Below are 22947 nucleotides of genomic sequence, written 5' to 3'. Positions count from 1 at the left end.
CAGGTAGCATATGGCAGGCAGAGTATGGTACACAGGGAACATAGGGGAGGTGGAGTATAGCACACACAGGGAGCATAGGGCAGACAGGGTATGGCACACACAAGGAGCATAGGGCAGGCAGAATATGTTAAACCCAGGCAGCATAGGTCAGGTAGAGTATGGAACACACAAGGAGCATAGGGAACGCAAAATACAGCAGGAGACAGGGAAACCTATCAGGAACACTCTAAGATGAACAGTTCATACTATGCTACATACAGTGACACAATACTTTTGCCCCTTTTTCTGAGATGTGAACATGTGAACAATGTGGGCAATTTAAATTTGGGACTGAGGTGTGAACTGTACAGGGTTTTAGGGATGTAAACAAAAGCGGTGTTACATGCGTGAACAATGCAGGGGGGGAAAGGTTTTTTGATTAATAGGGGTTTCGTTCTCCTTTAAACCCTTTAGGCTCCTCTAGGATTTGACTTTTACATCTATACGTTTATGTTTACATCTAGAAGATAATTATGAAGTATGTATTCCTTTGCATATTTTCTCAGAATATCACAGAACAACCCCTTTAAGGACATTCACAATATCCTTAGAAATAACAGTTGGAAGCACATGCCCCTGAATAATATAGAACTGAAGTTATGTATACTCATATGCTGGCACTGGCTGCTTCCTCCTTTAATATTGTAATTTAATTGCATGCACAAGGCCTACATATCCTGTGATACACTGTGGATAGCAATTTAGGGCCCCCAAAATATTGATAAGTTACCACAATAAGTTAAAATTGCTCATTAGTTAGGACTTTACTGGGCCCCTTACACTCCTGGGCCCCCTGTTTCCTCTGTAATTACGCCCCTGGACCATACAACAACAGACATCACTGGAACGTGACTTAAGAAGGGGACAGTGGATGAGGAAAAATTAGGAAAATTTTTACCTGTAAAATACCGGCCAGGTGGCAACCCTAAGTAAACATAGGATATAAATGTCACACTATAAGGCTGATTAGTAATTAATACAGATAATAACTACATGGCAGCACAGAAACCAGTGCAATTAGCATCAGAATTTAATAATCAGCCCTGTAGCATCAGCTTATATTACAGGAAAACCTCATTTTCTGCTTGATAATTTGTGACTGAAGTCCAATAAACTGCAGCACACTCACTCGATTGTTGAGTCAAATCTGTGTCATTGTGTTTTTATTTGGCCAACACCAAAGTAGATCAGTGAGCCCTTTATCAATTTGTGACCACCCCACCCACTGAGCATGTGTCACAAACACTTTTCAAGATGGAAAGCTGCTATTGAGAAGCTGAAACTTTAGGCTGGTGCAATAAGTTCAGTATATTAAATATGCAATTTTTGGCCATATTCATTTCTAGGGTTTGGTTCTCCTTTAAAACCCTAAGAGTATGTGGTTAAAGGGAAACAAGTAAAAAGTGGGCAAGGCCAAATAAACAGTGGCTTTTCTATCCTGAATTTACTCCCAAAATGGTATGGCAGGATTATTGATCAGAAGGGCTCAGTGTCGGCCCGGGGCCCACTGGGACTGCTGTCCGGTGGGACTGCTGTCCAGGGCCCCCGCCCCCCTTGCTGCGTGCGCTCTGTTCCTTGCATTCCACGCCGGCGCACATGCGCAGACGGTGTGGTGTTGGTGCGCATATGCAGACGGCGCTCCTGCTTTTTATTTTTTAAATACCATGATGGGGCGGGGCCCACCGGGTTTCCTGCCGGGCCAGTCTGACCCTGGAAGAGCTGCATACCTCCCAACTGTCCCGTTTTCAGAGGGACAGTCCCTCTTTTGACATCTCAACCTGCAATCCCTCGTTTGTATTGGAAAGTTCTGATTTTCTCTGCACCGAACAACCAGAAAAAGAAACAGTGTTTCTAACTTAATTGCAGATAAGATACTTATGTAACAATTTTGAGATAAGCAAATAAGTAATTCTAACAGCATAAGATAATTAGGAGAAGTTAGCCTCACAGCTTTAAAGGGCAATTCACCTTTATTAGCAAAACTGTCACAACTGAAAAAAAAACAGAAATATGCTCAAACTTTTATAACCTGCCAAAATTTGTAAAACGAACGTGGTAATTAGGGGGTGTGGTCAAAAATGGGCGTGGTATGGGGCTGTAGGACTGGAAATACATGCATTATATATAGTACAAATCTGTGGAGAACTAGTCGTGTGCAAGATACTGTGCGTTATGTGTGAGCAATAAAGTTATACATAAAAAAAACCCGCGCAGCGTGTCGGCGGGAAAGTTACAGCCAATTGGGATGGTTCTACTCAGACCTTCCCGCCAGATCGAAATCCGCCCAGTGTTGTCTGTCAGAGCGGAGGCTTGTGATTGGCGAGCAGGTGAAGAAGCTGATAAGTTCTCCTCATACAAGGGAATCAGGATGCCGGGCCTTCTGGAGAGCTGCGAGCGACACTTTGGTACGTCAGACCTTTACAAAGTGCTCGGGGTACGCAAGGAAGCGGGGGAAGGAGAGATACGTCGCGGGTATCACCGGGTGTCATTGAAAGTGCATCCCGACCGGGTTCAAGATGGAGAAAAAGAAACTGCCACTGCTGAGTTCCAGGTACGCAGTCTGGTGATGGAAATGTACCGCAGACACGTGGATACAAATCAGCTACTTACAGGCGATACCGAGCGCAGTCACTACGGAACGCATTTTAGGACATCGCATGAAGGACAGGTATTTCGCTGCAGGATGTCCTAAAATGCGTTCCGTAGCGCAGGCGGTTTTCACTTGCACCTTATTCTGCGCTACTTTCCGCTGCCGCTAGAGAGGCGCTGTTGTGCACTGGCTGAGACAAGATGATAGAATGGTAGTAACAATAAAAACTCAGGAAATGACCTATATCTCCCTGCGTTAGAAAATATCATGGGGAGGGGCGCAACAAGCCCATCCCCATTTAAAAAACCACTCCCATTTCCCCAATGTATGGAAAGGCAACATCATATTAGCATTACATGTACTTCCTGCCCAAGAGTAAAAGTAAATCTGCTCATTTGTGTATTATTACAGTGTTGGCGTGTTTGCAGACTCATGGAGCTTGTACCAAGGCCCTGAAAATCCATGAAAGGCTAAGAATGAGCATTGTCTTTACAAATGGCCTTTTGTTTGGAGGTTCACATAGATCTTCTATGGTCCCTGTCTGTGTTTCAATTGAATGTTGGGAATGTCAAAATAGTCCCTGCCAGAAGCACAGTAGTAGGGGAGTAGCCAATCACAGCCTTGTTTTCACACAAGCAATGACAGGCTGTAGTTCCGGTCCATGTAGCTGCTGATTGGTTCCTAGCCTAGAGTGTTGAGAGCCCCCAGCTCCTCTGCACAGCCTGGGAAAGGAGGCAGCAGGAAGTGAACAGATTTGTTTTTGCAGAAATTTTCAGCAAGTGATCCCAAAACACTACTATTACTTCTATATTTATGTACATAATGCACTAATACAGTCGTGTTTTTCACGCATTATGTCCCATTGAAGGAATTAGGAATTCTCAATTACAGGGGCTAAATAGGGCCCTGTTAAAAAGAGTAAATGCACAACTGTGGTGTATATTGAGTCTTGGGGCCCTCTCCATTTTATGTTTACTGGGACCCAATCTAATACCTATAAACAAATAGATTAGATATGGTCTACATTGGAGCACACTCGGCTTGCGTGTCCTCTCTTCCAGACAGTGCCCTAGCGAGATGTTGGCAACTCCACGCCGAAATACTTCTTTAGCAAGAAAAGGTCCTGCATTACTCGGCGCTAGCATTACTAGCAAGCGCACCCACTGCAAAATAATTGTGCTACTGAGTGTGTTTTAATGAAGCCGCTTTTTAAAGTATACAATTTGTTCTCTGTGGAGGTCTGGAACAGCACAGAGTAATGCGGGAACTTTCTTGCTAAAGAAGTCCCATCTAATTCCTGTTAGTGCATGAATCGTGTGGTATGTGGGTCCCTCCATAGTGTCATCTGATAGGTAGGTACACCACTGGTTTATCATCTAGTATACATTTTTGGTACTCTACACCTAACTGCTTTTTGGGGAACTTTCATTTTATTTTATTTTTGGGGGGGTTAGCACTAAAGTTCTTTCCAATATGTAGCACCCTTTTTTTTACTTTTCCTTTAGAAATAGAAATGCCATTTCATGCCTAGCACCCAGTCTGCACTTCTTCCATCTCTGAATTGGTTTTACTGCCAGATACATTAGATGGTTCCAAGAAAGGGTTGCATGTATTTTTAACAAGTGGCATCATGTAAGGTTTCTAGCATGCAGGTGCTTAATGGCTGAGACAGGCGCCGCTAGAAAACATGGTTCTGTGATCTAAATGTTTCAGAAATAAAAAATTAAGTTCTGTGGGTCACTGTCTGAAGCTGATATTTATTGCATGATAGCCTGAAATGTAAACCAGACTGCCTTAATAAGTAGCCCTGTAATTAATGAAAAGTGGCTCCGAACAAATAATTAAAAAAATAAAACCAGTTTTTTTTTTTAAACGTGATCTTAGCACAAAACGTGTTAGGCTCTCTATGAGTAAGTGCCCCATTAGGCACAAAACATGTTAGGTTCTTTATGTCCTAAGGTTTTATTTTCACTTTGATAACTATTTGCAACACTTTATCTTGGGGTGTCCATATTTTTGGTATTTAACTGCAGTTTGCCCTTCAACTGGTGCTATTTATATTGGAACCCAAGTTCCCTTTTTCTTTTTACTAACCAGCTACTAATTGAGTTTTCAATAACTCCCCTTTGAACTCATTGAACAGCCTTTTTATTTATTTTTTTCTTTTTAGGAGGATTTCCATATTATTGCACTTTAATAGCACTGATTCTGTGAAGCTTCTTGTTTTTTTTTTTGTTTTTTTTCCCTGCAGATACTTGGAAAGGTTTATGCAGTTCTCAGTGATAAGGAGCAGCGAGCTTTGTATGATGAGCAGGGAATTGTTGATGAAGAAACTGATACACTGAGTCAAGATCGCAACTGGGAAGAATATTGGAGGTTGCTGTTTAAAAAGGTATGACTTATTCTTTGTTGGCTTATTGCCATATGAACTACTACAGCAGCATTTACCAGCCCATTGAACCCTATTCAATTCTACAGAGTACTGTATGTCTGCTGTGTAAACCTGTGTCTTAACTTTTCAACTTGAATGTTAGCCACCGTGGCTACACAGCAGCTTATTGATGTAAACTGTCGTAGTATTTCTGAGAGAAACATGCAAATTTGTACCAGTGCAGGGGCATCATTATATTTAAATTCATATAAAACACTTTTTTTTTTTTTTTAACTGCTCCTCTACGCAAACGATCAAATTGTGCGTGTTTGCCCTCCTGCAATAACTATAGCAGCTGACTTATGTGTTTCATATATTTATCAGATAACTGTGGAAGATATAAAGGCATATGAAGAAAAGTACAAAGGCTCAGAAGAAGAAAAGAATGATATTATATCCGCTTATATGGACTTCGAGGGAGACCTGGATGGCATCATGGAGTCTGTGCCATGTGCAGAGTTTGAAGATGAACCAAGAATTAGACAGATCATTCAGAAAGCCATTAAATCCAAAGAAATTCCTTCCTATGACACTTTTGTTAAGGAGACTAAAAAGAAACGTGAACAACGAAAGAAACGGGTAAGTGCAAATACTCTTTGCCTGGAGTTGTCCTGGTAAAATACGATCCTGATCCTCCATTCTCTGCCAAGCATCGAAACAAAAGTATTTCTGTGTTGTCCACTCAATTACAAGATGATATGCAGGAAAATCCAATAATCCGGTATTATGATATTTATACTCCACTTCGAATACAATGCAAATTTTGGAGTGCCACTTTTTTGAGAAAGTGACCCAATATTTGCTGTGCTTCACTGTTGCGCACGTTAATCAACTTACCAGTTATCCACAGAACCCAAAAAATGCATCTTTGCTAAAACTGCACATGCAGTTTAGATTTGATGCAACAAATTGCATCCTAAATTTACAGAAGGCCTATTCTCTGAATTTACCAAATGATTTCCCTCACACCCCTAATTGCATATGCAAATTAGGATTCAGTTCGTCCGAGCAGAATGATTTGGCCAAATCCTGCTGAAAAAGCCAGAATCCCGAACCAAATCCTTGATTCGGTACATTCCTAACAATCTTACTATACTCTAGATCGGTGCACCTGCTAAGGGCCAATCAAATGGAAGTTTAGACCAGCAAAGCCACTTATGGCTTTATGTGAACTTCCAGGATGACACATGAAGCTGAACCAAAAGGTTTAGAACCCTCCACGGGGTACAATTAGTGTTCAGTATAAGGTTTTAAAAAAACTCCCCTTATGGCAGTTATCAACAAGGCAATAAATGCATATTTGTTGAGCGGTTATTTTCTGTGAGTGCAGTAATAGGAAATATGCTATGGTTACATTTTAGCTCTTGTTGAAATGAAATTTTTTTTTTAAACTGAATTTTTAGGCTCATGAGGAAGCAAAAGAAGCTGAAGAAATGAAAAAGGAAATGGGCCTTGGTGATGATAATGATGACCTTAAGGCACTGATACAAGTAAGCTTTACTTTTGTTACATTTATATTGAGCTACATGTGTACCTGTCTCTTTTGTTTGATCCACAATCTAATAAGGCATATTTTTCAAAGGACGAATATACTCCCAACTCGAATGGAAGGTTATTTAAAAAAAAAAAAAAAATTGAACTTCTAATATTCAATCGAATAGACTTGAATCGAGTTTCCCAAGTCACCATGGCAGCCATTCACCAACATGGATAAACCCTCGTTGGTTAATGCTGCCATGAGAATGACTTGGAAATAGAAATTATTGTGAATAGAAAAAATCTCTACCTATTTGAATGTCAGGAAGGCAATTAATGTCTTCAAATAGTTCAATGGACCTCTAACTTGTAAATGACCTCTGCAGGTTAAAAGGTGGCGGATATTCAAATTAGTATGGTCTCCATGGTCGAGGTGTGATAAATCTCACATTCAAATTTGCATTTGAATTGTGGGTATTAAAAATCGAATGTGTGACTTTTGACACCAAAACAATTCGAAAACCTAAATTTTACTATTTACTGACCCTTACTTAATAAATCTGCCTCATAGTATGTTTTAGATGGACCTGTATAAATTCCCCTTTACTGGCCTGCAAATGAGTGCTTTCTGGTTGTTGTTCCTCTTTCAATCCAACAACCAATAACAAGTTGAATGAGAGGCTTCAGTTCATATTGAGTATCATTTTTTTTTAATGACATGATGTCCTCTATTTTCCCTTTACTCTGACTTCTTAAAGAAGAAACAAACCCTAAAGTAAAAAAACCCTACCCTACATAGACGACCACCCCCCAGCCTAGTTCATGGCAGCCATCTTCTTCTCTTTAGTAATCCTCAGAATGAGAGAGGCGCATGCGCAGTTGGAGCAATTTTCTGTTTCGCAACAACTGCGCATGCCCTGAAACTCAAATTGCCAAAGCACTGGTCTCATTCTGAAGATTACCGAAGCGGCTGAAGATGGTGCCCGTGAACTCCGCTGGACAGAATCTGCACCGAGGGATAACTAAAGAGTTAGGGGCATTTGCCCAGGAGGCAACTAGGCTGGGGGAGGGAGGGGTGTCTATGTAGGGTAGGGGGTAGGTGTTTTTTTTAACTTTAGGGTTTGTTTCTCCTTTAACTGCTGCTAGACAGATGTTTGCTATTTTAGATTCTGAGCCTGACTACACAACAGTAACAAAACTATTCTTACTCCAAATGTAGAGATTTCTCAGAATATAAATGTTGAGATGCTTCGACCAGTTGTATAAAAGTAATATCCTTAGGTGTGCGTGATGCGCGGGTTGATAAATTGTCAACCAAACTCTAAACCGGCGATCCGAATACGACCCTAACCTGCCGATCCGATTCCCCTTATATGTCCGCCCCCATCTCTGACATCACAGGTGAGCAGGCGCGTGTCTATAAATAGATGTTGCTGGCAGCAGAGCTTACTTAGGTTGCAGGTGGGATGGACATCAGGAAGAGCTTGTCCCAAACCCGCCTACTGCCCAAATTCACTTTGTGTTTGTCTGACGACCTGCAGTTATCGGACCAGCTCACACATCACTATTAGGTACTGCTATCCATAACTGACAGCTGATTAATGGAACTAGATACAGTGTTTCATGGAACTAGATACAGTATTAAATACTTAAATTGCTAACTTTTTTTTTGTTTTAAATATTAATGATCGACCCATCTTCAACTCTTCTCCCCCCCCCCCCACAGAAAAGGCAGAGTGATCGAAAAAAAGAAATGGACGGTTTCTTTGATCAGTTGGAAGCAAAATACTGCAGTAATTCGAAAAAAGCACCAAGCAAATCCAAAGCACCAAAGCGAGGGAAGAAGTGATTTTTGTCCGATTGTGTTCCTCCGATTGTGTCGTCATTTTAAGGTCCATTAAACTTCATTAGAGAAGCCAAAAAGAAAAGTGAAAGTTTTACAAAAAGGGATTTCTATTTGTCCTTAGATTGTATCTTTATAGTAGTTACCCAAATGGGTTCATAATGTTGTGGATCTACTGAAGAGGGCACCTGTCTCGGAAGATTTAACAGCACTTACAAATGATGTAGATGTCCTTGGAGTTCAATTTTAATATTAGCTTGAACCAATTTAAAGGGTAAACAAAACACTTTATTTAGCATAGCATGTGTGGCAAAGCTAAGACTCCCTGCATGGCCAAAGCCATTTAGTTTATTGTACAGACATGATAAAAACAATAGGCAACAAAGATTTTGCTTTGTGCCGTCTAAGTTTGAGTTCAAAACCCTATTGAAAATGAATAACATTTTTGAACTCTGTGTACCTAGGGTATGAGTTTTTTTTTTTTTTTAAAGCAGGAAAAAACAGCTATGACCCATAAACTTATTGTAATGTTTCCTAAGCCTACAATTTTGCTTGTTGCTCATCCAATTCCAGCATTTCTCAGCTTTGTAGATCCAATAGGCACCTGTACTTCTTTTATAACATTCAGCTCCATGAGCTTTACTGGTCTCTCCTTAATATGAATCGGCAAAATGTATATTTGTAAATGTTGTGCTTTTTGTTGTAGATGCACTTACCTTTTAAATGCAAAATCCCAACCAATAAAATATTTTGTTAACTTAAACGAATCGTGTTTTCTAAGAATGAGCCTGTTGTAAAACCATAAAGTATCTTTGGAAAAATACACAGTCCCTGGGTAGTAATCATGACAACCAATCAGATGATTGCTTTCAGTGTTCAACCTGCAGCTGACTGAAAAGAACTAATCACTGATTGGTTGCTATGTGTTACTGCCCAGGTGCAAATTTGCCCCATGTTTATGAATGAGCCCCACTGTTGGCAAGAACAGCGGAAAAGAAAGCATTAGGGACAAAAACCCCATGTTGTTCAGGATCTCCGGTGTTTCATAAGGTGAGAAGACATCCTTGCCAAACAACTTTGTGCGCCACCTCTGACCCACTGAAACACAGAGCAGCCGCTGCAGAACAGTTATAAGGGAGCTGCACCAGTACACGTGGTGGAAAACTGATTTGATGGTTACATTTCTGGGTCCTCTAGGCATTTCCAAGTAATAGAAATAGTGTGTGCTTCAACCACCTTTCAAAGAACTCTTGCAGTCTGGAAGCCCTTGCCAGGGGCAGGCTTGAGAGAGAGTGAGATTTAGCCCCAAACGTTGCCTGTTTTTCTCTGGGCATTTCCAGAGCTTATTACATCGGGGGACATGAGAATCTAACTATCTGCAAGTTTGATGTACAGGCATGGGATCAGTTAAACCCAATATCCAGAATGCTCAATTACGGAAATGCCATAGACTGCATTTTATACAAATTGCCTAAATTTTTGAAAACCATTTCCTTTTTCTCTAATAATAAAACAGTGCCTTGTACTTGATCCAAACTAAGATATAATTAATCCTTACTGGAGGCAAAACCAGCCTATTGGGTTTATTTAATGTTTACATGAATTTGGTGAGCCAAATTACAGAAAGACCCCCATGATCTGGAAAACCCCAGGTCTTGAGCATTCTGGATAACCAGTCCCATACCTGTATATTGCACTCCAAACATTTAACATGTGTGGACATACTGTATCTGTACGGCAGATTTACCATAACATGCAAAACAAACTTCATGCTTCTGATTAAAAGTTGATGATCAAATAGAAGAGGGGGGTGGTGGTCTGTACAATTTCCCAAACGATTTGTGTCCGATTCCTTAATGGTTGCTCTGTGCTGCAACTACTACAAACAATCCAGGTATAAGAGAAGGAAAAGGAACTCCAGCAGTATTTACTGCAAACTAACTTTTATTCCGGATAGTGGTAAACACAAAGTATGATAAAGGGTATTGAACCCGAAACATGTTGGGTTTACCACTACCTGGAATAAAAGTTTTGTTTGCAGTAAATACTGCTGGAGTTCCTTTTCCTTCTCTTTATATACCTGGACTAAAAATGATGATACTTGGGGGGGGGGGTTGTGTATTTCTTTTACAGGTATGGAATCAGTTATCCGGAAACCCGTTATCCATAAAGCTCAGAATTAGGGAATGGCAGTCTCCCTTAGACTCCATTTTATCCAAAAAAATGTCCTTTTTCTCTGCAATAATAAAACCGTACCTGGTATTTGATTCAAACTGAAATATAATTAATCCTTATTGCATGCAAAACCAGCCTACTGTGTTTAATCAAGGTTTAAAAGAGTTTCTAGTAGTCTTAAGGTATGAAGATCCTAATTACAGAAAGATCCAGAAGACCCCAGGTCCCAAGCATTCTGGATAACGGGGTCCCATACCTGTACATACATATTGGAGTAATGCCGTCGTTGATTTGTCAATGTTTTATTTGAAAATGGTGTTGAGCACAACCCCAGGCTTTCCACTGACCGCAAATGCTTGAAAACGCTAATGATCTTGGAAGTTGAATGTATTCACTGCACAAAGTATTACAAAACATTTTGTTACTTCTAAAAATACTTTAACCTGTAAATTACAAAAGAATGAATTCAAATTTAAAAAAAAAAACGATTTTGATTTGAGCACTGTTAGGAATAGAGTAACAATTTCTCATTGGAATGGGATGAACTGGGACATGTTATGTGTTACCAATGTGGCTCAGATGTTCTGCCCTTAATCTGGTGCCTCGCCTTTAAATTAACTTATTAATGTTAAGCAAATTTTCAATTGGTCTTAATTTTTTTTTTTATACAGTAGTTTCTGAATTTGACCTGATTCTTCCCAGCTTTCAAATGGAGGTCACTGACCCCATCTAAAAAAAATGCTCTGTAAGGCTACAACTTTATTGTTGTTGCTACTTTTTTCTTACTCTTCTTTCTATTCACTTCCTCCCATGTTCCAATCTATCATTAAATTAATGCATGGTTGCTAAGGTAATTTTGACCCTAGCTACCAGATTGCTGAGAGACACTAAATAACTCAAAAAACACCAATTAAAAATGAGAAGCAATTGCAAATTGTCTCACTATATCACTCTCTGCGTTATACTAAAAGTTAAAGGTGAACAACCCCTTTAAGCCATACCATTTATGTTTCAATTACACCAGCAAATGTGGAACCTCTGAACTGCTGGCCAGTAGAGCATACATACACTTAGGGGCACATTTATCAAAATGTGATCTTAAAGGAACAGTTCAGTGTGAAAAGAAAAACTGTGTAAATAGGCTGTGCAAAATAAAAAATGTTTCTAATATACAGTAGTTAGTTGTAACTAACTAAACTATAAAGGCTGGAGTGACTGGATGTCTTAATAAAACAGCCAGAATCCAACTTCCTGCTTTTCAGCTCTATAACTCTGTTAGTCAGCGACTTGAAGGGGGGCCACATGGTACATTTCTGTTCAGTGAGTTTGTAATTAGTGTTGCCACCCGGACGGTAAAACACCAGCCAAGGCCAGGGCTGGTATTACAAATTTACCGGCAATGTAGCTGCCGGTAAATTTGTAATACACCTATAAAAAGCCCGTGGCCTGCCCCCAGCCTGCTCCAAACGTACCTTTTTCCTGAGCTTCTTGCCAAATTCGTGCGTATGGCTCTGCCCCCTCCGCACGACCCGATCAGCCAATAGCGCGTCACGGTCCCGTCCCCTTTATTGTCCCGGACCCGCCCTTATAAAACACCGCCCCCTCCACCTGCTGGTATAGATTATTTTAAAAGTTGGCAACCCTATTTGTAATTGATCCTCAGCATTCAGCTCAGATTCAAAAGCAACAGATATGACCCATGTGGCCCCCCCTCAATTCTCTGATTGGTTACTGCCTGGTAGCCAGGGTAACCAGTCAGTGTAAACCAAGAGAGCTGAAAAGCAGGAAGTAGTGTTCTGGCTATTATATTAGACATAAAGTCACTCCAGCCTTTATACATTACATTTTTGCCTAACTAACTATATTAGAAACACTTTTTATTTTGCACAGCCTCGATTTACCCAGATTTTATTTTTACACTGAACAATTCCTTTAATACAAACAATCTCACCCACATTCTATTCATTCCTATGGGGTTTTTAGAAGCATATTTATCAATTGGTGAAAGTTAGAGCTCACCATTTGATAAATACAATTCTAAAAATCCCATAGGAATGAATAGAACTTGGATGAGTTTTCATGCATTAAGCTCTAAATGCACCTTTTAATAAATCTGCAACTTAAAGTAGAAACAAACCCTTGCTACTAATATCCCCTACCCTACATAGACCCCCCTCCCTGCTTCACCCCAGTCTAGGTGCTACCTTTACTAAATGCCCCTAACTCTTTACTTACCCCTCGGTGCAGATTCTGTCCAGCGGAGTTCACGGCAGCCATCTTCTTATCTTTGTGAAGTAAGTGTCGTATCGGCGCAGTTGGAGCAATTTTCTGTTTCGTGACAACTGCGCATGCGCCGAAAGTCCCGGAAATTTCCTGAAGCGCTGGAAGAAGACTCAAAGATTACAGAGACGGCTGAAGATGGCGCCTGTGAACTCCGCTGGACAGAATCTGCACAGAGGGATAAGTAAAGAGTTAGGGGCATTTGCCCAGGGGGGCAGCTAGGCTGTGGGGGAGGGGGTGTATCAAGGTTAGGGGATTTTTGTAGCACGGGTTTACTTCTCCTTTAAGAGTTCTCCACTTGATAAATACATTTCTAAAAAATCCCATAGGAATTCAAAAAAGGGGGTGAGTTTTTTTTTTTTACAATGAGCGCTAATCTTTACATTTTGATAAATGTGCCCTTTAGTATTAGAATTCTATTATCAAACATATGTAAGACATTGTTTTCTTGCCCTGGAATCAGGAGAGACATATTGCTAATGGAGACATGGGCAAGTTTCAGCTGGGGAAGATAAGACAGAACCCAAATGCCACTTACAACTATGATGGAAATTGCTGAACACTTTTATTACTGGAGGATATCGGCCTGAAAAAAAAAAATTGTTTTTTTTTTTTGCAAACGACTGCCTGTACCATCATCAGTGTCAGACTGTTTCCATTAAAGGACAAGGAAAGGCAAAAAAATATAATCCCATTTTTACTTTCTTTAATGAAAAAGAAACCTTTCTCCAATATACTGTAATTAAATAATGTGTACCGTTTTTATAAGAAACCTGACTGTATGCAGTGAAATTCTTCCTTCATTTACTGCTGTGGATAGGAATTGTCAGACGGTCCCTAACTGCTGAGCAGGGAAACAATCATACTTATGAACAGCAGAGGGAGCTCCTGCCTTACTTCCGAGCCATGCAGAATTCAAGTAGCTTTGTTTATGACGATCCCTAAGCAGCCCAGACCACACTGAGCATGTGCAGGGTCAGGGTCAGGCCAAGATGTTTAACAAAGTTACAAGATGACAGCCCCCTGTGGCCAACTTTGAAAGCATAAATCATTTGTTTGGTTAGGCTTTGTGGTGCAGTAAGTTCATGCTTATGTTTAGTAAACAAAATACAGCATTTCTAGCCTTATTCTATTTTAGACTTTCCTTGTCCTTTAAAGAGGTTGTTCACCTTCCAAACACTTTTTTTCAGTTAAATTGTTTTCAGATTGTTCAGCAGAACTACAGACTTTTTTTCAATAGCTTTTCCATCTTTTATTTTTCACAGTTTTTTCAAAATTAAAATTTAATGTTCCTGTCTCTGGTGTTTTAATCTGGCAGCTCGGTGATCCAGGTGCAGATTCTGAACTGTTACAATTTGTTACATTAGGGGGCAGATTTATCAAGGGTCGAATTTTGAAGTAGAAAAAGCTTCGAAATTCAACCTTCGAATTGGAATACTTTGACTTCGAATATCGAAGTCGAAGTTTTTTTACATCGAGTTTGGTTATTTGCGGTCAAAGTAAAATCGTTCGATGAAATCCTTCGAATTGAACGATTCGAAGGATTTCATCCATCGATCCAACGATTTTTCTTCGACTTTAAACATAGCACTTCAGCAGGTTTAATTTGGCGAAGTATTGAAGTCGAAGTACTTCGATTATAGTCGAAGTATTTTTACTTCGAATTGAAGTTGTAGTAGCCTATTCGATGGTCGAAGTATCCAAAAAATTACTTCGAATTTCGAATTTTTTTACTTCGAAAATTCCCTCGAATTCACTTCGACCCTTGATAAATCTGCCCCTAGTTGATACATTTCTCAGCAGCATCTGTGGGAATCTTAGCAACTATTTATTAACAGTTGCCTTTAATGAAACTCGGGGATGGGCAAATCTGACCCGTTTGCTTCACCCAAAAATTTGTGAAATGAAGAAAATGCATTAGTCTATGGGTGGCAAATTATTTTTATTGCGCAATGCAATGTGTGAGGTTTTTTTTCACCTATGGGCATAATTTTTGTGACGAAACTCGACAAAAATTCGCTCATCGCTATCCACTACCCCTCCCCCAGAGCTGCATTAGAAAGACACCAGGTGAAAAATTTAATTTTCCGCTTCAGTATTTGAAAAATGGCCACAGATAGAAAGTGATTGGAAAAATTCTTTATTTCTGGCGAACTATCTGAAAACAACTGAACTGAAAAAGTGTTTGAAGGTGAACAACCCCTTTATAGATATGGGGAGGTAGAAGGGACATGTTGAGCCTTTCTTGGCCAGCTGTAATATGGTCTTGGAGAAAATGCCCCCCTATGCCAGTAACCTAAGCTCCTGCATGTTATATATACAGTGCCATTCTGTCCAAAGTTTTAAGCCAATGATGTTCTCAGTTCTTAATTTCTGGGCATTTGTCATTCAACATTTAGTGGATTATCTTGTGAGTGAGAAAAGACCTGCACATTCAGGTCAGGCAACTCTCGATCAAAAACGTCTCATTTTTGAGCAACAAACCCTTGACCTGTGAGTGTGCCACATGGGTTGGCAAATTGCCTCTGAAATACAAGATTAGAGATTCTGGGCATTCATGAGCTTATACAAATTGGTTGGTAAGGGGTCACTTACCCTAACAATCAGAAAGGCTCTTGCCTTGCTCCCTGCTATGGGGAGGAAATGAGAATCTTAAAGGAGAAGGAAAGCTCCAAGACAGTTTATTGTCAACAGATTAGCCACAATAGTGCAAGCTAGAACGCTATATTTAGTCTGCAGAATGCTTTACCATACCTGAGTAAACAGCTCTAGACACTGTCTCTGTTTGTTTAGGATAGAAGCTGTCATATAAGCTTGGTGTGACATCACTTCCTGCCTGAGTCTCTCCCTGCTCACTCATAGCCCTGGGCTCAGATTACAGCAGGGATGGGAGGGGGAGAGGAGCAAACTGAGCATGCTCAAACCCTGCCCTGGAGGTTTATGCTGAAAAAAGGAAGTCTGATACAGAAGCCCATGTGTACACAATAGAAGGAAAGAATTGTGGTGTTTCTTTTGACAGAGGACTCAGAGCAGCACTACTTTGAGGGTTTACTGGTGTATTTATATAGACCTTTCTGATAAAGCTTACTTAATTTTAGCCTTTCCTTCTCCTTTAACAATGACAAAAACCTGTGCAAAGAATATTGTCAATAGAACTTTTGTTGAACTGGATTATTTCTCCGATAGGTGAACTGCTATAGGCAATTTAATCTACACCCCGCCCCACATATCCCCAAAGTGCATTATGGTACTCAGTCTGGCAGTTCTATAGGAAGCAGCTCGGCATCTCTTGCATTTCTCCTGTAGCTTATTAAAGAAAATGGTGCTATGACAGTAGAACATAGATTCGGTTTCTGCAAGAGTTCTAAAGTCCTTGTTTAACGCGACTTCCTTGACTGGGGCACTTCATTGGAATTCCTGGACAACATGAAGCTAAAGATCAGTCCGTTGCACAAGTAAATGAACTGCGCAAAAGCACAAACGGCTTCATTTGGCATTCGCGCAGAGCATCCCACCATTTGAATAAAAGTCAAGGAATTTATAAAGTATGTATTTTCTCATTGCCTTGAATTGGTTATTTACAGTGACTTGCTCTTTCTAATAAATGATTGCAGAGATGGCAATGGAGGGTATAAAGGAATTGTTCAGTGTAAAAATAAAAACTGGGTAAATAGGCTGTGCAGAATAACAAAATATTTCCAATATAGACGACTATGTAGGTTTTCATTCATCCAGGTCATGGTATATCTAGTATAGGTAAATCTAAAACAACTGGACTTGCTGAGTAATCATTGAAGATGTTTGACTACTCATCCAAGCTGCTTGCAGCATCTGCATCTGACCGTCATGTCGCGACGGACGGACGCTGCAACGCCATCCGACGTTCCTGTTGCTTACCTTATTTCCGACTTGACGCCTGCGTTTTTGTGCAGCGCGTTGGATCACGCCGAAATCGCCCGTGGTCGGAGTTCCTTCCTTGTGCACATTACATTTGCCTTCATAAATAAGCCTAAATCATGTACAAACATGCTAAATGATGAAATGTTACTAGATGGCACTATCAAATGCAAGCAAATGCGCACCCTCGAAAAGCACCACATGAATATTTGCACACAGGGAGGTTAAGGCCATTCATCCCTAGCAGAGATTTTTTATTTACGTTTCAGTTAGTAGTCAGAATGACACAAGGTAACATATGAAATGTAATACTATGGTTTCTAGTTCCACTTGCTAGTCGGATTACGACAGAGGAACATCCGTGTGCTGCCATACTAATTCTCTTAGCATGTGCTCTGTTTTTGCACCACTGGAAAACATTTAGAGCATGCTCAAAGTAAATAGGCACATTCAAGGGCAGGTCAACCCCAAATTAAAAATGTGCTTAATAAAAGAAAAGCTATCATTCCGTTATACTTTGATGAAGAATTGTCAGTGCTTATAATGTTATTTATAAAAATAAATGTTATTGAAATTAGCATTTGCTTAACTCCTGGTTGTTACTTTTTTAACAATGTTGCAAAAGTCTAAGTTCCCCAGCAAAGAAAGGTCTGTTAATTATCTGGCTTGTATTAGTGTCTGATCCACCAGGACAGAAAATAGAAAGAGACAGACAAACACTACTTTCTACTTTTCACATATACAATTAGCTTGAAAACCACAGAAACATTAAGTATATTGCTTATATTTTTTTTTTATTAGGAAAAATACATTGGGGTTGATGATCCCTTTAAAGTATGAAACGTTATCAGATACTGGGAGAAATTGTCTGGACTCTGCAGATTTTATTTAATTAAACCCTAAATGGTCTATGGTAGAGTCATCAGAATTTACCCCCAACCAGTGCCCACTGTAAAATTAATGTTCCATTTGCAAATGTATGGGGAAAACCCATTACTGCATGTGCAGTTGGAGGAATCTTCCACACATACCCTGAAAGTCCCGATTTTTCCGATTTCGTGACTTTCGGCGCATGTGCAGAAGCTCCGCAACGTAAGTTTCCTCCAACGGCGCATGTATCCAAAAATGCCGATCACTACGGGAAGAAGACTGAAGGAGACAAGATGGCTGCTGTGAACTCTGCTGGACAGGACCTGCAAGGAGGGGTAAGTAGAAAGTTAGGGGCATTTGCCCAGGGTGTCAGGTAGGCCGGGGGGGAGGAGGGAGGGGGCCTATTTAAGGTAGGGGGATGTAAATTAGGGGTTTCAATTCCCCGTTAAAAAAAGACACCGGCGTTTTTTAGACTTCGCCTGGTCTGAGGTGGCAAAGGCAACTCTGGCGAAAGAGGTAACGTTCAGTAAAATCCACACTTTTCTAAATTTGCGGAGTAATGACCTTTCGACAGAGCGAAAAGTAGCCTGGTGATAGAGTGCGAACGAACGCAAGCAATAGAATCGCTAGTGAATTGGTGCCTCCCTGCAGCAACCCTCCCTCCTCCCCCCTGGCCTACCCGTCCCGCTGGGCAAATGCCCCTAACTTGTTACTTACCCTTCTGCGCAGGTCCAGTCCAGGGAGTTCACAGACGACATCTTCTTCCACGCGATCTTCTTCCTGCTGTGAACGGCGTTTTGGCGCATGCGCAGTAGGATCATTTCGCCGGTATGGATCTACTGCGCATGCGCCAAAAGTCACGCGCATGCGCAGTAGATCGTACCGGCGAAATGATCCTACTGCGCATGCGCCATTCAAAGCAGGAAGAAGATCGCGTGGAAGAAGATGTCGTCTGTGAACTCCCTGGACTGGACCTGCGCAGAAGGGTAAGTAACAAGTTAGGGGCATTTGCCCAGCAGGACGGGTAGGCCAGGGGGGAGGAGGGAGGGTGGGCAACAAACGGGAGGGGGGTGGACGGTTTGCGCCGACTAGGTTTCCTTCCCCTTTAAAGGAACAGTTCAGTGTAAAAATAAAAACTGTGTAAATAGATAAGCTGTGCAAAATAAAAAATGTTTCTAATATAGGTACTTAGCCAAAAATGTAATGTATAAAGGCTGGAGTGACTGGATGTGTAATATAATAGCCAGAACACTACTTCCTGCTTTTCAGCTCTCTAACTCTGAGTTAGTCAGCAACTTTAAAGGGGGGCACAAAGGCCCTTATTTGCGGCGAGGCTGCATAGGCCCGGGCCTAGGGCGGCATAAATTAAGGGGCGGCATGCCACCCAGCCACAGCGTAGTTTGCAATGTTCTGAAGCATGAAGCTTAATGGACAAGGAAAGGCAAAAAAATAAAATCCCATTTTTACTTTCTTTAATGAAAAAGAAACCTATCTCCAATATACTTTAATTAATAAATGTGTACAGTTTTTTTATAAGAAACCTGACTGTATGCAGTGAAATTTTCCCTTCATTTACTGCTGTGGATAGGAATTGTCAGATGGTCCCTAACTACTGAGCAGGGAAACGATCATACTTATGAACAGCAGGGGGAGCCCCCGCCTTACTTAGCAGCCATGCAGAATTCAAGCAGCTTTGTTTATGACAATCCCTAAGCAGCCCAGACCACACTGAGCATGTGCAGGGTCAGGGTCAGGCAAAGATGTTTAACAAAGTTACAAGATGACAGCCCCCTGTGGCCAACTTTGAAAGCATAAATCATTTGTTTGATTAAGCTTTGTGGTGCAGTAAGTTCATGCTTATGTCTAGTATACAAAATACAGCATTTCTAGCCTTATTCTATTTTATACTTTCCTTGTCCTTTAATGCTCCAGTGCAAAAAGATGCGCATGCGTGAAATTCTACGGGAGCGAGGGGGCGCCGGAGAGCACTGACCTATGGGCGCCATGAGGAGAAATACGCTCCTGGAGGCACATGGGACATTACTGTTCAGTGAGTTTGCAATTGATCCTCACCATGCAGCTCAAATTCAAAAGCAACAGTTGTGACCCATGTGCCCCCCCCCCTCAAGTCACTGATTGGTTACTGCCTGGAAACCAATCAGGGGAAAGCAAGATAGCTGCAAAGCAGGAAGTAGTGTTCTGGCTATTAAGTTAGACATCCAGTCACTCCAGCCATTATACATTGCATTTTTCGCTAACTAACTATATTGAACGAAACAGAAACACGGGTGATGAAAGATTAAAGCGGAGCTCACCCTTCCTTGTGGCGTCTCGGCCGCAGCTCTCGCGATTAGGGATGTAGCGAACGTCGGAAAAAAAGTTCGCGAACATATTCGCAAACTTGCGCAAAAACGCGAGCGGTTCGCGAACGGTTCGCGAACCCCATAGACTTCAATGGGAAGGCGAACTTTAACATCTAGAAAAGACATTTCTGGCCAGAAAAATGATTTTAAAGTTGTTTAAAGGGTGCAACGACCTGGACAGTGGCATGCCAGAGGGGGATCAAGGGCAAAAATGTATCTGAAAAATCTGCCTGTGTGTGCTTGGAAGAGATAGTGTAGGGGGAGAGCTGTTAGTGATTTCAGGGACAGATGATAGTAAGTTTGCTGGCTAGTAATCTGCTTGATACTGCTCTGTATTGGAGGGACAGAAGTCTGCAGGGATTTGAGGGACATTTTAGCTTAGGTAGCTTTGCTGGCTAGTAATCTACTGTTCTCTTTAAACAACTGCCATACGTTGACCTTGTAGGCATTGTTTGCCCAGTTTTTTTGGACGCAGCCACTGAAGCACAGTTGCCATAAAAAATATGCCATATAAATGCTGAAAATAGTCATTTTTCGCCATACGTTGACCTTGTAGACATTGTTTGCCCAGTTTTTTGGTTGCAGCCACTGAAGCACAGTTGCCAGAAAAAATATGCCATATAAATGCTGAAAATAGTCATTTTTTGCCATACGTTGACCTTGTAGGCATTGTTTGCCCAGTTTTTTTGGTCGCAGCCACTGAAGCACAGTTGCCAGAAAAAATATGCCATATAAATGCTGAAAATAGTCATTTTTTGCCATATACGTTGAGTCAACATATGGCAAAAAATTACTATTTTCAGCATTTATATGGCATATTTTTTCTGGCCTCTGTGCTTCAGTGGCTGCGGCCAAAAAAACTGGGCAAACAATGCCTACAAGGTCAACGTATACACTACTACAGCGGTGGATACGGATTACGTAAAATATATTATGGCTGCTTGAAAAAAGTCACTCCGGTGTTTTTTCTGGAGACGGTAATATTATGGATATTTAGACAGAATGTGAACAAGGTCACACAGCTAGATGGCGGGTTGAAGAAAACAGTGTGCAAATAATGCCTACAAGGTCAACGTATACACTACTACAGCGGTGGATACGGATGACGTAAAATATATTATGGCTGCTTGAAAAAAGTCACTCCGGTGTTTTTTCTGGAGACGGTAATATTATGGATATTTAGACAGAATGTGAACAAGGTCACACAGCTAGATGGCGGGTTGAAGAAAACAGTGTGCAAATAATGCCTACAAGGTCAACGTATACACTACTACAGCGGTGGATACGGATTACGTAAAATATATGAATGCTGCTTGAAAAAAAGTAACTCAAGTGGTTTTTCTAGAGACGATAATATTATCAATATTTAGACAAAATGTGAACAAGCTCACACAGCTAGATGGCGGGTTGAAGAAAACACTGTGCAAATAATGCCTACAAGGTCAACGTATACACTACTACAGCGGTGGATACGGATTACGTAAAATATATTATGGCTGCTTGAAAAAAGTCACTCCGGTGTTTTTTCTGGAGACGGTAATATTATGGATATTTAGACAGAATGTGAACAAGGTCACACAGCTAGATGGCGGGTTGAAGAAAACAGTGTGCAAATAATGCCTACAGGGCAAATAATGCCTAAAAGGTCAACTTATACACTACTACAGCGGTAGTAAAATAAAAAAAAGTAAAATAAAAAAAAAATGAATATTAAAAAAAAAAAATTAAAGTTGGTGCTGCTGAACTACTAGGAGCAGCAGATTAGCACACCAGTCCCACTCCCCAACACTGCTAGACTAATAGCACTGGGCTCTTATAGTAGTAGTAGTAGTAGTAAAACAACAAAAAAATAAATAAAAGCAGTCCTTACAAGGACTACTGTTATTGCAGCAGTCAGCAGATGAGATCAGAAGCAGGACAGCTGCCCACTGCAGCTACATACAGAGCACTGCAGTAGAAGGTAGATTACTAGCCAGCAAAGCTACCTAAGCTTAAATGTCCCTCAAACCCCTGCAGACTTCTGTCCCTCCAATAACAGAGCAGTATCAAAACGATTACTAGCCAGCAAACTTTCAACTGTCCCTGAAATCACTAACAGGCAGCAGCTCTCTCCCTACACTATCTCTTCAGCACACACAGGCAGAGTGAAAAAACGCTGCAGGGCTTCGGTTTTTATAGGGAAGGGGAGTGGTCCAGGGGAGAGCTTCCTGATTGGCTGCCATGTACCTGCTGGTCTGGGGTGAGAGGGCAAAAAAAAGCGCCAACAATGGCGAACCCAAAATGGCGAACGTCGCGCGACGTTCGCGAACTTCCGGCGAGCGCGAACACCCGATGTTCGCGCGAACAAGTTCGTCGGCGAACAGTTCGCGACATCTCTACTCGCGATACTCCGGCAACTCCAAGCCGGCATCTGCAGTACAAAATCTGTGTATCGCTGTTCAGCGCTGGCCCGTCCACATCAAGACTCGCCACACTTCATCTTTGAAAAAGCGGCTTTATTCAGATTGCAAAAAGTGATAACAGGCAGTGGGTAAGTGGTGCGAACTAACGCGTTTCGTGCCCTCTCTATTGGCACTTCATCAGAGTTCAAAGTGTGTCTTGTGATAACCCATTATATAGGGTGTTAAGTGTTAAACACCTGTGTGTATAAATTAATTAACATAACTCCCTTCAATGTATCAAAACATCCCATTGGACACCAGTAAATCCTGAATTATAATACTAAATAAATTCCTCTCAGTAGATTGTCATACAAGGTATAGGGAATAAAAAACAGTGGATAAAAACACCAATAAATGGAAAATAAGATATACAAACAAATATGGATATAAATATAAATATAAAAATATTCCTGTGACAATATATATTTAAATAGTGATATTTGTGAATAAACCTATTTAATACCAATACGCTATAAGACCAATACTTTCATTTGTTCACGTCACATATGAATTAATTAATTTGTTTAATATCATTAAATCCC

General features: G+C 40.8%; 1 protein-coding gene across 1 annotated transcript; it reads left to right on the top strand.

Annotated features, from left to right (window-relative positions):
* Positions 1–2342: 2342 nt before the first annotated feature.
* Positions 2343–9142, top strand: dnajc9.L (DnaJ heat shock protein family (Hsp40) member C9 L homeolog; the record flags this gene model as incomplete). Its single annotated transcript, NM_001095806.1, is given in 5 exon segments — positions 2343–2590; positions 4881–5021; positions 5385–5639; positions 6464–6550; positions 8263–9142. Coding segments are annotated over 5 exon segments (789 nt in total). The 3' UTR covers positions 8386–9142.
* Positions 9143–22947: the final 13805 nt, after the last annotated feature.

The sequence above is a fragment of the Xenopus laevis genome, chromosome 7L (genome assembly GCF_017654675.1).
Source record: "Xenopus laevis strain J_2021 chromosome 7L, Xenopus_laevis_v10.1, whole genome shotgun sequence".
Classification (NCBI taxonomy): Eukaryota; Metazoa; Chordata; class Amphibia; order Anura; family Pipidae; genus Xenopus; species Xenopus laevis.
This window is presented reverse-complemented; position numbering and strand designations above follow the sequence as displayed.